This window comes from Cupressus sempervirens, chromosome 10, assembly GCF_028749045.1.
Source record: "Cupressus sempervirens isolate cs-2001-9-10 chromosome 10, ASM2874904v1, whole genome shotgun sequence".
NCBI classification, from domain to species: Eukaryota; Viridiplantae; Streptophyta; class Pinopsida; order Cupressales; family Cupressaceae; genus Cupressus; species Cupressus sempervirens.
This window is the reverse complement of record NC_143127.1, coordinates 740,672,157-740,689,102: the sequence shown is the minus strand read 5'-3', so window position 1 is coordinate 740,689,102 and position 16,946 is coordinate 740,672,157. Positions and strand designations below refer to the sequence as shown.

The window sequence follows — 16,946 nt, the reverse complement described above, 5'->3', positions numbered from 1 at the left end:
TGCTCTCCATAGGCCCACCTTTGTATCATGTCTAGCCTCTCCAGGATCAATTGAGTGCAGAGTAAAATCATCGGGTGTCATGTCCTCAATTCTCCTTGCTTTGTTTGGCTTTGCTATCTCCATTGTTAAGTGTCTTATTTCTGGATCTTGCCCAAGTATTGATAAAGTCTTCTGCTTCTTAGCTTTCACTATTTTAGACCCAGAGCGAACTGCTTGAGACATAGTATCCTTTGTAGGGATGCTCTCCTCTTTCCTCTTTCTCTTCCTTTCTAAAGTGTCTTCTAGCCATGACTCTATACTAATCACTTTAGAAGCAGCCGCAAGTGACTCTATACTGAACATTTTCTTCTTCACTGGAGTCATTGCACATGTAGCTGTAGAAAAAGGATTCTTTGGATCTTGAAAAAGAAGCCTAGATGAACTCAGGGCTTTCTCTTCCTCTTGAGTTTTCCTCACAACTTCATCAGATTCAGTGGACTCACTGCTACTACTCTTTTCATCCCCAATCTCTACTATCTAAATTGGGGAACTAGTTGACTTCAAAAGAGGAATGCTTTTAGATGGACCAAGGCTATGATGAGGAGATGGAGTTGGAGTAACATGAGGAGATGAGATTGGAGTAGTAACATGAGGAGGTGAGATTGGAGCAGTAACACCATCTTTCGGCTCTTCAGTCCTCTTTTCTTTGGTGCTAGCTTGGGCTCCAATAACTAGTAGAGGACCGCCTTGGAAAGTTGGAGTTATTGAAATGTTTTTCTCTAGGGGTTGGTCACCTCCTCTTGCAAATTGAGTAGGTCCTTGAGTGGTTGTAGTTGTAACACTTGGTGTGGCACTCTGAGAAGAAGTGGGAGTGGCAGCTGCTAGAGAAGCTTGAGTAGTCTTTCTCTTACTCCAACCTTTTTTTGCTATCCACTCAACCCATTTTCTGGTTCTCTTGATGATCTGGGCCATCATAACATCAAGGTCTTCTTCCATATCAACATATGGCTTAGAACTTATTGGAGCATTTCTTAATTTGGTCAAATATGTATTACTATACATTTTCTACACATCATCTTCTAGCCCTTCCACATCTAAGTTAATGCCAGAGGTTTTTATTTGATCCACTTTCAATCTAGCAAAAGCTCGATCTTGGCTTTCTGACTCATCTTTACAATCTGCCATATAATCCTCCACAATAGTAACATGCTTGATTACACTTCCTATTTGCAGCACATCTCTGGCATACCCATTTGGGTCAAACATAGGTCTCACCACTTCATACTCCTCTAACTTGTACTTGTTCTCAAATGTCTTAAGCATGTTTTTAGCATCTGATCGAGTCTCGCAACTATAGGCCCCAACTTTCAAAGGGAATTCATACCCCTTCTTCCTCAAACTGGCATTGAGGATCGCTTGCCTCACGATCTCAATGAGTAAAATCATGTCGTTCGGGTACATAGGAAGCTTCAAAGGAAATCCATCAAACACTGCAAGACACAAATAAGAAAAAGATGAGAATTGAATGAAATTATTACCGAATTGACTGATGACCGCCATTGCTTCTAGACTGAATCTCCACTCTAAACATCCTTGGAGTTCCTTGCATATTCTCATTGTGAATGCATCATCTACTTGGATATACTCCACATAACTATTCTGCAATTGTAGGCACGAATAAAATTCATAGCTTTTCACATCATCAAGGAAATTCTCTAATCTAGGGAGTCCTGGCCACAATTGTAGGGAAGCCAACATATATATCAAGAAAGAAGACATATAAAATAAATTGTAAAACTTAGCCATACTGAGAGCCCTAGACGGATGCTCACTTACCTCATACGCCCAGTCAACATATTGTGTATTCGAGCAAATAACCTACACCAAAAAGAAGTATTGTTCTACAAAATTAAGGGCTTCTACCTCACCTTTAAGTCGATGCAAGAGGACCAAAATGTCCACAATCTCAGGCTTGAGATCAGTGCTGAAAAGAGTTTTAGGGACCTTACTCTTAGCTCCCCTTGGCTTTTGGAACCAAGAACTCATGATCTCTTTTCGCCACACCATCTTCTTCAGAGAGAATTCAGACATAGCTTCTCCAATTGTTAATTTAGAGAACTCCTCTCATTCTGAAATCCACAAGCAGTTCACTACCACTTATCTATCAATTTAGATTAGCACTATTTGATCTGGTAGTAATTTTTTTTTTTATCGGGATTGTAGTGATTGATGCATTCAATAATCAACTCTAGACCTTGTACTGCTACTGAAAATCGGGCTGCCTCTACTAATCCACTTCCTTGAAGTTTGTCTGTTATGGGGTGAATTGGCTCCATCCTTAGTCTCCTTTGGAAGTCTTGCATGTCAAAGAAGCGAAGTGAAGTGTCTGTGATATTCTGCCATGTAGACTTGATTCCATGCAACCCATCAAAACTAGTGAATCTTTTTGCCATTTTGTCTGATATAAAGGTAAACTAAAATCTAATAATTGCAAATAGTGCAAAGAGTGAATCTTGTAACTTTGAAGATTTTTCGGAAGCACTATTCAGCATAAGAGTTCAAAAGAGAAAGCAATAATTTGAAAATCTGTTACACTTATCACTATATAAGAACTCTTAATCTGTCTGTTGATTTCATGATCCGCGCCACACGAGAAAATCTAAGGATAAATCTGTTGAATTAGTAAATGTGATGGTTCTAATGGATTTTTCCCTGTCTTTTCACTATTCCCATTGGCCCAATGGTAACTTTTTACTTACTTTCCCATATTTACCTTGTTTCGAAGAAATAGAAACAGAGTTCTCCTTGGGAAGAAATTCGTCTGACTGGATTCTATTTAAAATACCTTCACAAATTCAACTGATTTGCTTCAAATATTTTTTCCAAAACATCCTGTGATCAATTTACACAATTATTATGCTTTCCAGAACAATTTTCTATTACTTGCGAAAAATCGCTATCGAGGGTAGAAAGCCTGCAAAGGAGAAGGCGATTTTCACTTTTCCGCTTGTACCCTTGTTTTACCTTCTCTGCCCTAATCACTTTACTTTAAGCCTCAAAAAAAAAAAAAACTGGCTTCACGAGTGAAAGATGGGACCCATTGACTCACTTTACCTTTTCACAAATGCCTTTTCAGAAAACTGACTTCTTGGTTCGAAACTTGCCGAGGAGAAGTTGTTTCTGAGTTTTTTGTTGATGCTTTTTTTTAATCATCTTAGTGAGTTTTGAATGATTCCCGCAGTGAAAACATGGCAATACTTGAATGATCTATCTATAACATAATTTGTCTCTCTTCATTTAAACTCGCAAACCGCATTTGTGATCTTGGCGGAGTTTCACCTTCGAGGTGCGAAAATCTGCCAAAGTGAAGATGAAACTAGATTTTTCGCCATTTCAATTTTCTTCATGTCCGAAACAAAATGAGCTACAAGTAGTTCAGCTGAAGTAACATAATTCAAGAGTCTCCATCGAGCAAGGTCCTAAACTACCCAAAAGACTCGTGATGATAAAGAAAACCCACCTAGTCATACAATGCAGGAGAAGGGAAAAAGATGAAAACCCAATGGGGTTACTTATCACTTGAGGAAGAATGGACCAATGGACTCGACCAGACTAAACACAATACAAGTTAGTTTCCACTTTGCAAAATTGGTACAAAATGAAAGGTGGGGCAACAATTATATAAATTTTTCATTATGAATACCTTGTTCAATGCTCATGCTATCTCATACAATGAAGCTAATTATCCCACAACTCTCTTATTTTCTTCTTTACTGGAACATTGAAGAAAAGTGATACAAAAATTACAGATGGCATAAACATCACACTTAGCTTCATTTCAACACTAAAAGTGTTAAATAGTCAAAGTTGACTTATTTTTTCCAATCTTAATTTTCTCCATAGTGTGTGATGTTTATGGATGGCCCAAAAATCATTACTCTTGCTTTCCAATCGAGTTTCTCTCAATCTTTGTCTGATAAAGATTCTTTGCCCTTGGTTTTTCCTTGCAATGCCAGCAAGAGATCATGCTTAATAAGAAGTGACTCCATTGACACTTTTCATAACCCAAAATTCTAACCTATAAGCCTTTCGATTTTCCATTTGTTTGCATGATCCACATGACTTCGAAAAACCTTCAACAATTTTTTTTAAAAAAAATCAAATCAACATCTCTGAACTCAATACAAGTTACCGAGTTGAAGAAATTACAGAAAATAAATAAAAATGAGAATATGCAAGAGAAAATCAATTCTAAAAGCAAGAGAAATCTCTTTCGTTCAAATAATTTAGAGACCTACAATACACAGCAGCTCAAGCCATGTTTAACATTCTCTTTTCCCAGTCCGAAAAGAGAACAGAACACTACATAACCGTCGCAGCTTAATTGGAAGATGAAACGATGTCGGAATCCCAAATGTCATCGGTTACCAAAGAACAGGTAATGGCTGAATAAATCAGAACCATTACAGTTTCAGGGGTCCAAAACAGTTAAATAACTCAATATATTTGGAGCACTATATGAATTTATGGGAACGTTTTGTTTGTAGTAGTCTGAGGGACACCGCATGGTTTCGTGCAAGAAAAATGTTGACACCAAGGTGTCACTCGTGTTCTGTCCATTAACTAATTCATTAGTGCAGTTTGGGCCACAGACATTTATAACTTGCACTATCAGGTTCACACTACAAGAGGAGATTATATCAACAACCAAGAGTTTACGCAAAACAAGAGAAACAGTAGTAATAAAGGGTTCACACCAGAAGAGGGGATTGTATCAGCAACAAGAGGAGGGGTCAAATCTACTGGGTCAGGGAGGCTAAATTAATAGAAGCGTCACCTTATAGAGGGCCATTATCAAATTGTGAGGATTCGTTAGAGGGAGATTTGAATGTACGAGCAGTCAAATGATCATCATTTACATCATTCTACTAATTGGAAAAATCGTTTTGATGCATAAGGCAATGTGTAGCCAAATGACAAGGGTGCTGGCTAATCTCCAATAAAATGCATCAAAGATCAAAAAAATAAAGTCAAACATGATCCTTTTTTAGATTCACGAAAATACAGCGAAATTTTTTCAAAATTTTTGTTGTTTTCAATCACAAAATATATAGATGATGAAGATCAAATGTTGAAAATTTCAAAAAAAAATCATTAAGTTTTCTTTTTCTTTTTTTTTTAAATTTTGCCAATGGTACAATTTGTAGGGAGGATACCCACGTCCCCCCTACCATGAGAACCACCTCTCTAGGAAGGGGAGTGGAGATATGAAAGTCAACTAGAACAAAGGAAAGGTAGAGGCCCATCAAATTCAAAAAATTAATTGTATGATATTCTAGAGTGCTCATGGATATGTAAATGTTACATGGAGACATTTGATATTTGATAATTGGACGATATGTTTATTTAGCATACTAAAGATTTTAGATTTTAAATAATGTTAGGACTAACTCTCAAATCTTGCACTAAGAACACAAATAAAATATATTACAGTTTAATCAAAATAGATGGAGCAAAAAATATATTTGAATTTACATTTTCAAAATACATTCATTTTCATAAATTGTAAAATAATCTTTCATAATTTTTATATAAACATAAATAGAAAATAAGGCAAAAGCCTACAACACAATGGAAACATTGTGAGTCTCATATCTAAGAGGTGTTGGGTTCAAAGCTACTCGAGCTTTATAAGTAGAAATAATTAATAACAATACATAATAATAATTAAACTTGGCTTTAGCCTCTTTCTAATTAAAAAAAACATAAAACATAAATAGAAAATAATTATAAATCAAAATTCATTTCCCAAATTAATGAAAATGAAAAAAATGGTAGGAGAGAGCTTTGTAGTGGAGCATTCTAACTTTGCACCTCGCAAAATCTTATGTGGAGATTTCAAAACACACTCAACTTACATACTTGCTTACTTGTAGGTCCCTACTCAAAACATTTGGTTTGAGTCACCATTCAAATATGATGACACACTAACATTTCTTTTTGTGAGGTGTCCAAAATGGTCCCCGAAAAAAAAAAAGATCAATAGTTGTGCATTGAAGTCATGTTTATGGTGCATTGATGTGACATTGTTTGATTTCTTTTTTAAGATTTATTAAAATCTTTTTGGGGATAAGGATTGACATGGTTCCTTAAATGCTCCACTAGGAGGAACATATTACTCAACTACTATCCTCACTACCTAATCTAATATGGGACTATGTCCCATGTTAGTTATGTATTTAGCATTCTATAAAAGAAGGCCGAACCAAAATAAAATTTACAAAAAAAAGGTACAAAAATATGACAATTCTAATTTAGTACCTCTCAACCTCATGCATGACAACTTTGATTCCTTAAAAAAAGATATAATACATTACTTGATAATATTTCCACTCATAATAATAGGTGGCTATATTAAATCTTTTTCATTTTTTTATAATAACTTGTCTAGCAAGACCCATTATTATAATTAAGGTTTTAAGTTCATATCATCACACAAGCATGCCTACTGTCAAGGTATTTAAAAATACTTACAAAATTAATTCATAAATGTGCATTAATTAATGAAACTTGGTAGATTTTTAGAATCCATTAATTTAATTGTTATTGCTACTTCTCAATTAGTTGTTATACGAAACTTTTTAAAATCAACTTTTGAGATAGCGCTCTAGCATAAAAAATATGGTTCCAGATTTGATACAAATACAATCTAATCCCAAAACATTAACAATTAAATCGTTTACTAAGCTATTTTTTATTTGTTTAGTTATATATCATCACCTAATTTGTTTGTGTCAAAATCTAAGCATAAAAAGAGCATCTCATTCTATACAAATATCCATGATAACACCAATAATTTCATAATCACAACAACTATAGGTATACTTATACCTCTATAATCACAACTTTTAAACACAACAACTAAATCCTCTCCCTCGAAAACCCATATGATCCCAAAAGTTGATGCAACAAATTTATACAATTTAATCCCAAAACAAGAACAACTACTACTACTACTATTAAATTTTATAATAAGTTGTATTTTTTTTGTTCATTAACATATCATCATCTCATTTGTTTCTTATTAAAATCCAACCAAAAAGAGACCATATCCTTCTAAATAAATATGACGATAAGAGTAGTAACTTCAGAATCACAAAAACACTAGGGAAGATAATTGAATAGCCATCTAGACTAATTTTGCACATGTAGAGCTCCTAAACCATAAGTCTTGGATTTTGCTTCTTCTTTTTTTAATGTATCTTGGTAGGTGAGTTAAGAGCTTAAAGCTAGTGTTTCAACTTTTGGGTATTCATGAATCTTTTTGTATAGATCATCGAGTGCAAAGTGGTCTATATTATTGTACCAATAGTCATTCACTAAAAAATACCAGTACTTGTGGTCAAATGTTCTAGTAGTTTTTATAGAATGTCCAAAAAGTGGTGCACACGTGGACTACTTACCAACCAAAAATTTAAAACATGATTGATTATTAGTACATGTGTAATCGACTATTAATATACATGTGATCTACTATATAGGGGAAACAACTCAGTAGCCACCTAGGCTAGCTTCGTGCACCTATAGTTCCTAATATGCACGTTGAAATTTGCCAATTTTTTCAGTGAACCTTCATAGGTGAGTGAAGAGCTTAAAGCTAACCTTTTGGCTTTCCCACATTTACGAAGCTCTTTGTAGAACTCGTAGAGTGCGAGGTGGTCTAAAGGTGATATTTTAAATCATTCCCACCACTAATACCCCCCAATAGTTGTTATACTACTTTTTGGACAAATGGACCAATCTATAATCAAGAGACCTAAAAAATGAAAAGAAGGGAATGACTATCGGTGTCCATAGTGATTTATTTTAGCATCTTTGAGTGCTGGCTTTTTTTTGGATGGTAATGAGAGGAAAGATAACATCTAACATGGCAACATTGTGTATATTGACGACAACTGACTCATTTCCCTAGATAGATAGATAGATAGATAGATAGATAAAAATTTAACGTCCATGAGGCTAAAAATAGCTTATGGGATAGCAAGACAACTCAAGCAGACTTAAGTAGCAATGTTCGTTGCTTGTGCAGGATGATGATGAGTCCACCCAATTGCTCAATGTACTCTTCGTTGAATAGGTTATGCCAAGAACTGTCACATATAGTGTCCGCAAATTTATCTCTACTACTCTTGTAGGCCTCACATTCTAAAATAAAGTGTTGTTCAGTTTCCACTTTCTCAGAATTGCAGAATCTGCAAATTCTCTCTTCCCAAGCCTCCTTTGGCCTCTTCTAACGTCCGGTCTCACAATGAAGTTGGTGAGAGTTGGTTCTCAGCTGAGCAACGAATTTTAGCCCTCCAAGAAATGTTGGCTCCTATGTATGCTTTTTGGAGTTGATCACAAGCGGGGTTGAACTCATTTATATAATATAATTTCTTCCTTCTGATCTCGCTTCCCCAATTTCTCTTGTAGAATTTCTCCATGACAAAGACCTTTATTTCTTTATTATTTGTGGGGCACATATTGAATTGAATATTCCATTTACTCATCCATTTGATGTTTTGTTGCATCCATGTCCTTTTTCGCTTACATAGTGTGTCACTAAAAACAACTTTAGGTCATCTATCCTCTTCCATTTTTTCAATTATTTTTAGATAGCTTAGAAGGCGAACCATAGCAAGTGCCTCAATAGGAGCAACCCCCATTTCACTTAGCATGATATCATATGGAACAGTGCTTTTGATCTTAAACTTGCTTGTGATCAAGCACTTTTGGATTCCTTCGATTTGTTTCCATTGTGCTATAGTAGTGTTGTTGGCCCATAATTCACACCCGTAAAGAACAACTGGCAGCACAAGAAGACCGAACAATGTTTGAATAGTTTTCCAATCCCACAACTCTGCTTCACGACACCTATTCTAAAGAGCATAAAAAGCCTTCCACCCACCTAATATCCTTTTATACCTGCAGCTAGACTAGCTTAGTTTTTTGTTGAAATCTATGCCAAGGTATTTATACTCCACAACTTCTTCAAGAACACTTCCATTGTAATAAAATTCATGTTGGTGTTGTTTTTTATTATTAGAGAAAATCATAACCTTAGTCTTGCTGATATTGACCTGCATCCCCACCATTCCGCAAAAGCGCTCAAGAGAAGATAGATGATCTTGCAAACCACAGGCAGATTTGGCAATTAAAATAAGATCGTCTGCATATAGGAGCAGCTTTATAACAAGTTCACCTAGCTAAATGCCTTTACCCTTTTGCATGTTTAACCACTCTTCCAATTTGTCAATATATAAACCAAACAAAGTAGGAGATAAAGGGCAACCCTGTTTGACCCCGATATTGCTCCTAAAACATTCTGAAATGCCATCTGAAGTTCTGATTTTAACTTTCACCTCTTCGTACATCCTATGAAGAGCAGCTCTGAGATGCATAGGAATCCCTAATTCTTCCATCCTAAACCAAAGCTTGTCTCTCGAGACGGTGTCAAAAGCCTTTTTAAAGTTGACAAAGCCTATATATATACTCATAAAGGACGAAGTGACAAATCCCGTACATTTCTTTGGCTATTTAACCACCGGCGTGACAAAAAGATGATAGATTATTAAAATCCATAACCGTTAATGAATCACTTCAATACAAATAACTTTATAATCACAACCACTATCCCTCCTTCCCCATTCTGACATTGAAAAATGGGGCTCTCCTTGGCCTTTGGCACCCATTTTCCCATAATTAGCCAAAATTTCTACCGAACTCTGTACTTCAACCGCAGTGTGCTAAACTCGAAAAACCAAACTCAAATTTTCAAAATTAAAGCCAATTTCACGATCTGCCCACACCAGAACGGTGTATAAATCCCTTCTGCAAATTCCACCGAATAACTTGTCCTCCAAAACAGTCCCCCCCAACAATTAACGCCAAACGGCGAACTTGATTCAAATCTCCCTACGCACCATATAAAATCCTTTCTCCCATTACAATCCAAACACCAGAGGAAGAAGATAAGCCAAAATGTTCATCACCAAGATCGCATCTTTAACTATTCTGCTAGCAATTCTGTCACATTCCGGCGGTTCCAATGCCTTGTGCAGGTGCCGAAGGGGCAAAGGCATGAGATCAAAAAGCCCATCGACAGTAAAATTCTACTACCACAACAATATGGACGAGACCAATGCAAACAAGGTGCCCATGATGGGGAGTAACGGCTACGGAAACACCGTTGTGTTCGACGACCCCCTAACGGTTGGGCCAACTCTGAATTCGACTGTGGTGGGAAGAGCGCAGGGCGTGTACACGGCTAGTTATGACCATTTGGGCGATTTCTTCGTTGCCTGGTTTGCTTTTACGGCATTTGTCCAGAGCCCAAGTTTGAACGGGAGTCTGACATTGGTGGGAGCGGCGGGTGGAATGCAGCAGGGAAGGGAGAAGATGAAGATGCCCGTTGTCAGCGGCACCGGCGATTTTGCATTTGCTACCGGTGTGGCTACCGTTCGGACGGACGCCGGTGCCTCTAATGCTACTTATATGCGACTCTTCTTCAACATCGAGCTTTTCTATTGAGTGAAAAGGAAGGAGTTTTAATGGTGTTTCTTAGATTCAGCTGTGTAAGGAGTCTAGGGGCCTCGTATTGAAAGGTTTTCATTCATTCTTCTTGTTATGATTCTTGACTAAGAAATTTCGTGTAGTAAATTCGTTGTTGTGAAAGTTTTGGATTTTGAAAAGGTTGATTTCAATTGTGTTGGCTTTTAAATTTTTTACATGGTGGTCGTCGTGTTATGAATTTTGAGTAAGTGTTATGAATTTTGAGTATGACACTTTCGATTCTTGAAATCTTGTTATTTTCAAGACGTGGATCTCGTGACTTGTGCTTTGATTCTTGGTTTGGGTTGTGGTTCATTGGGTTCTCAAAAAGGTGGTATTCTCCGGTCCTTTTTTTGTGAATTGCAATCTTAGTAAATTTTATTAATTGAAAAGGACTATTCATAAAAAAAAAAGGTGGTCTTCAAGTGTGGTTGTTTTGAAATTTTCACATGTTTGTTATTTTGTTATGAATCTTGATTAAGAAACTTTACGTTTTGTGAAGCCTTGTCTCTTGGAAAAGGTGGACTTCCTTGACCCGTGTTTGATTCCTTGATTTGCATTGTGTTGTTGTTTGAGACTTATGTTGGGTCTTCTCTAAAAAGTTTGGAGGAAGTTTCAACTTATAGGGTTGTGCTCCATGGTATCAAAGTTCTTCACGGTTGATGGCCCCCCTCATTGTGTTGGTTTGCTTGGAGTCTCTTGTGTTGTTGGGTAACCTGGCTCACTTGACTGAACCTCCATTAAATCAAGCATTGATCTTATATGTGTCTAATTTTTAAGTCTTTATATATTTTGGGTTTTCTCTTATAAATCTTGAGTGTAACTTTTGTCAATTGTGAATCATTGCCTTTCCAAAAAGCTTGACCTCAGAGTGTGTGTGTTGATTTCTTGATTTGGGTTGTGTGATTGATTGAGACTTTTACTTGTGGACATTTTTTGTGGTTAAAATGATAGCGTTAAATTGGTATTTGATTCTTTGATTTTCGAAAATAAATAAACTACCCAACACATCCAATTGTAACTTTTGCTTGGTTACATGGTTAATATGATGACTTTTATTTTTATGATTAAGTGTAAAATTGTGTTTGATTGTTTTATTTCTTTAAGATACATAAAAGTTACGGTGCATTAAGTTTACTTTTGCTTGATCTAAGGATTTTTGTGGTTAAAATATTTTTTATTTTAATAAAATGTAAATCTTTTATTAATCTTTTAAAATAAATAAAAGACAACATGCGATGGTTTCTTTTGCTTGATTTTACAATTAAAATTATGATTATTTTATATAAATAAGTGTAAAAAATGATTCTCTCATTTATTTAAATAAATAGAATGCACAATGTATGAGTTTAAGTGTATGATGTAATCATTACAAATTACATAATGCAAATAGTGTAAACACAATAGTTAACAAAGTTGTGTGGCATGTGAGTAGAGAATTATAAGCATTCTTAAAGTGATCTAGTAGACCTTTAGAATACCGTGGGAGAAATTTAACATTTTCTCATAACATGTGTGGACATTCATGTTGTTTGATTTGTGGACATTGGTTACAATTGACCCAACAATGATTTAGAGGATAAAAACAAATCAACATTTTTTTTTGATAAGCATTGTGATAAATTAAAAATAGTGAGACAGTTAATGCAGGAAATTTTATATTTGGACTTTTAGGAAGACCAATATAAGGGCATTGGGGTAAGAGTAATTTTGACCCAAGAAAATATAAAGTTAGAGGATGAAAATGAGTCAATGTTAATTGCACACAAAGATTAAGATAAATTAAAATATTAAGATGAATGAAAACAATTTTTGCGGACATGCAAGTTGGAAATTTCAAAAAAAGTGATCTAGCACACATTTTTAACAAGTTTGGTTTTACATTTTTGTATTCAAGGTGATTAATTTTTGGGTCTAATATGAATTAAAACACATGGAATTCTCCATACTCCTAATATGTTCAAATATGTCTTGTACATAGCTACTCCCTATAGGATTTTAACTTGTAACATCTCTTTCAACAATACAAGTTCTCCACAATAAGGCTAACTCATGTATACATTTTTAAAATGATCAAGCACATTTTTGGAACTTGATGGTAAAATATTGATGCCTCATAGGAGTGCTAGATAGGGAAAGGGAAAATTTGACACAACGAGATCACACATAGAGATAAAAAAGAGTTAGTGTTTATTGGTCACAAAGATTATGATGCATTGAAAATGTTAAGACAAGAATTTGAGTAAGTAAACAATGTTTGAATATAAGAAAACAATTGAAATCCAAATCCAAATTATTGAAACCTTTTTTAATAATATCTTTTTTGGAAATGCACTTGCTTCCAATTAGACTTTTTAGTCCATAATGTTAAATATGATACCACAAACATAGTTTATGTTAAGAAATAAAAAAAGATAAATCAATAATTGTACATTGAATGATTTACTATAAGAAGAAACCCGTCTTAATAAGACAAACATTTGAATTGATAAATTATATTTGAATATAAGAAAAGAATTTAAATTCAAATTTAAGAAACATCAAATAAAGTTGAAACTGAAAAAAAGAAAAAAGAAACATTCTCTCTTACCAAGCACTAATCCAATGAAAAGAATAATGTGAGTTAAAAGATGACGCACAAATTTGCATATAGATAACGATTTGTATAAAGTAAAAAATGAATTGTATCAACCAAGGTTGTATTGAATATATATATATATATATATATATATATCACACTAAGAAATTGTTTTAGAACATCTACAATTTATAAGTCACTATAATTAAATTTGACTATCTATAAACTCTAATTTGTGAACATAATGAGACTATCTATAAAATCCTCTTGCAATCAAGAGAACCATCTATAGTGCTCCCTTTTCTAAATTCTCAAAGAGTATTTAGTAATTGATAGCAAAACAACCACACTATCATGCACCTCTATAAAACTGAACAAAATTGCACGAATCATTTATTTAGAAAAGCATGATAAAATTAATTGAAATGTTAATAAAACTACAAACTATATATTCTTGTTTTTGTCATAGGCTAATACTATTGCAATCACTTGTGTTTGATTAGTGATTAATATTTTATTTTCACTTGTGCTTGATTACTTTAACATCATTGGTTCATATATTTAGAGTCTTAGAAGTGGATTTCCAAGACTTATACTATCCCTATATATAAAAATATTTAATAAAATTTCAATTTAAATAAAAGATTAATATACTCAATACAATAATAGTATCATGTCAAATTAGAAAGAAATTTAAATTATATAACAAAATAAAAATAAAAATTAAGATAGATATTTTTTTTGGTAAAGATGACATTTCTTTGAAATGGATAAGATAAACAAAACCATAATATCACTGCAATAATACTCATTGTTCAAAATTAAATTAGAACTAAATTAATATTGAAATACTTGTAAGCAAATCTATACTTCCCTTTATAATGCATAAGTTCTACTTAAAATCATATTATGAAAAGGGAAAAAAACACGTGTAACACAAAGAGCAAGAGAGTAAAACTTAAATTAGTCCAACTTAGTGTGGCCTAATAGTGTCAACTTTGTTTTGCATCTCTTGTTCTGATGATGGATCATGTAGTGTGTTTCGAAACTTTGATGGTAAAAATCTTAACACAATCGAATCCAGAAACAATTCAATGTAATACAATAGATTGTGGAAATTTGATCTTTAAAGTGTGATATTTATGAACGAATTGGTAGATATGAAAGCAAGAAACCCACCGGACTAACTGTGTAGACTTTGTTTTGCATCTCTTGTTCTGGTGATAGATGATATAGTCTGATTTGAAATATTGATGATATAAATCTTACCATAATCGAATCTAAAAGAAAATCAATGTAATACGATAGATTGTGAAATTTTGATTTCTTTTGAGTGTGAAATTTATGAAAGAATTGGACGGATCAGTAATGGTCATAAGAGAAATTGGCTACGCGATGAAACCAACAAGACATCCTATTTGTATCTTTCTCAGAGGCATTCTGGCAAACAGTTCACTGTCTTGCGTATGTTTCATTCAACATTTCGCTTATATTCGAAATAGTGACACTGGGTTAAATAAAATTTGGAGCCATTCCGTCAAATAGCTGGCGTGCCTTGTGGAAGCCTGGGCATTTTGCATACATGGCTGACAGTGAAGAAGCCAGAAATTGATATCACCCCAATAAAAAGAGCATAAAAGATTAATATAGAAATGAGAATCTGAAAATGACCTCTACGTAACAGTGGAAAGGGAAGCAGCCAGAAGGAAAGGGGATGTCTGGTACTAAATTTTGCCTCGAATTAAAAAGTTCAAGGGCCCTGTTTATTGAGCACAAAATTGGAAGACGGTGCACCAGCCGGGAATCGAACCCGGGTCTGTACCGTGGCAGGGTACTATTCTACCACTAGACCACTGGTGCGGGGATGGAGGGATCATCATTGACAAGGGAGAGATGTCTGTAAATGAGAAAGCGGAAGACTGAAAGAGAAAAATGAAATGCAAATGGAGATGCAGGGTATCGAACCCCGTACCTCTCGCATGTAGCTCAAACTAGAGTGAGATTCCAACTCCTGATGCAGGTTTCGTAATGGGGTTTCCCGTCCATGTTCAGAATGGCCTCTCTATTTATCTCACACTAGTCTTGTTTGTTTTCCAGCTACGCTGCGCTCGGATGAAGTGTGTCTCTGTCTTTTGTCTTTTGACGTTTCTCACTTTCATCACACGCATAAATCGAGAAATGGTCCAAGTTTTTTTAATACCCTCCCCCTTATTATTTAATTATTTATGATTATTATTTCTCTAGTATTTCTACTCAGTACATAAGATTACTATAGTATTGTATGTTAGGAAACTTGATTGTCGACATGTTCCATATACAAGCTAAATAAAAGTTAGCTGATGCTCCCAAAAGCCCATTTCTAGCTGCTTCTCCTTCAAGTTCAATCTTGACTGCGGCTTTCTCTGCTGAAGAAGAACAAATCTATGCTTTACTTATAGTACCTTTCCCTGATTTGTTGAGCAAAGAAAAACATGGTCAATTGTTAGACGTATTGCTTGCATTATGATGACTATTCAAATCTGACCCGTCTCTATGACATTGATCCTGTAAGGTGTTCTTCAACAATTTCATTCTTATTAGCAGGACTATGATGAGAACAAGAGTTTATCTCCGTGATGAATTTAAAATAACAATTTAGATGTTAATATATTTAGATTAAAAGAATCTATCTTTCATTCAAATATGTATGCTAATTTTACATATTGACAGAGTGATCATTGATAAGTCTTTATTATAAGAGTGATCATGAAGTTCGTACATACAAGAATTTTCAAATGATTTTTCTTCTTTAATAAAGAAATGGTTAAAAAAATTATTTAAAAATGAAGAAATCCATAACAGAGCATCGAACAGTTCTATCAACTTTTCATCCTTCATGAAATTTCCACAATCTTTAGGTAGTGCCCTATACTCATTGACTTTGTTGATGTAATCATAAATTGTGTCAAAGTTCTTTGGATCTAATAGAAGTAGATCATCCTCAATCTAAAAACCCTTTTGCTCATCCACCTTACCATACAATGATTTAAGTTTGTCCCATGCAGGTTTGGCTTCCTTGAAACTAGCAATGTGAAAGAAGAGATCTCTATGTACATAACTCTTGATAATTCCTAAAGCCTAATTGTCTATAATTTTCCAATCAATGAGTTCCTATGCATCAGTGGATTTTGGAATTTTACCATCAACATAAAGATTTAGACCTTTTTCCATTAATCTACTCCATACAATATCTTTCCATGTAGAATAATTGCGTGAAGTTAGAAGTGGAGCTTTAGGTGAACCCATGATGCAAAAAAGTAAAAGAGCACAAAAGAGAGACACAAGAACACAATACACACCATCTCCCCCCCCCCCCCCCCCCTTTCACTCAATCAAAAGACCCCCCCAAAAATGATTCTTTTGGCACTTTATATGTAGTGCGTGTACAATAGGCCACTTGTCAAAATGTACAAAGTGGACTTCTAATTTTGCTATTTAAAACTACCTTTTTAGGCCCAAATCTATCACTAAGGACTATAGCCCAAATGTACAACAATTTTGAAAAGTAATCAAAGTAATACAATATAGAAAAAGCTCTAATTCTGAAAGTGAGATTTTTGTCCACACAACCCTATAATCTGACTTTAGATCTAGAAAGTAGACAAAAAATAATGCACTTTCAAAAAAATGGGACCTGAAAATGTGTCCAGATAAGCCCGTATAGAGTGTTTGAAGTTGCAAAATACAGAATTGAACAGATATAGTTGCCAAAAAATGCAATTTCTAATAAACCCTTGCACCAAAACCAGAAAAGAACACC

At 34.6% G+C, this 16,946-nt stretch overlaps 1 protein-coding gene and 1 non-coding gene across 2 annotated transcripts; one reads left to right on the top strand and one right to left on the bottom strand.

Annotated features, from left to right (window-relative positions):
• Nucleotides 1-9,999: 9,999 nt before the first annotated feature.
• On the top strand, nt 10,000-10,548 carry LOC149536005 (dirigent protein-like). Its single transcript, XM_089806216.1, has one exon. The coding sequence runs from the start codon at nt 10,000-10,002 to the stop codon at nt 10,546-10,548; it is 549 nt and encodes a 182-aa protein (XP_089662342.1).
• Nucleotides 10,549-14,936: 4,388 nt separating this feature from the next.
• TRNAG-GCC (transfer RNA glycine (anticodon GCC)) lies at nt 14,937-15,007 on the bottom strand. The gene has a single exon. It is a non-coding gene; the product is annotated as a tRNA-Gly (tRNA).
• Between the last annotated feature and the right edge of the window lie 1,939 nt (nt 15,008-16,946).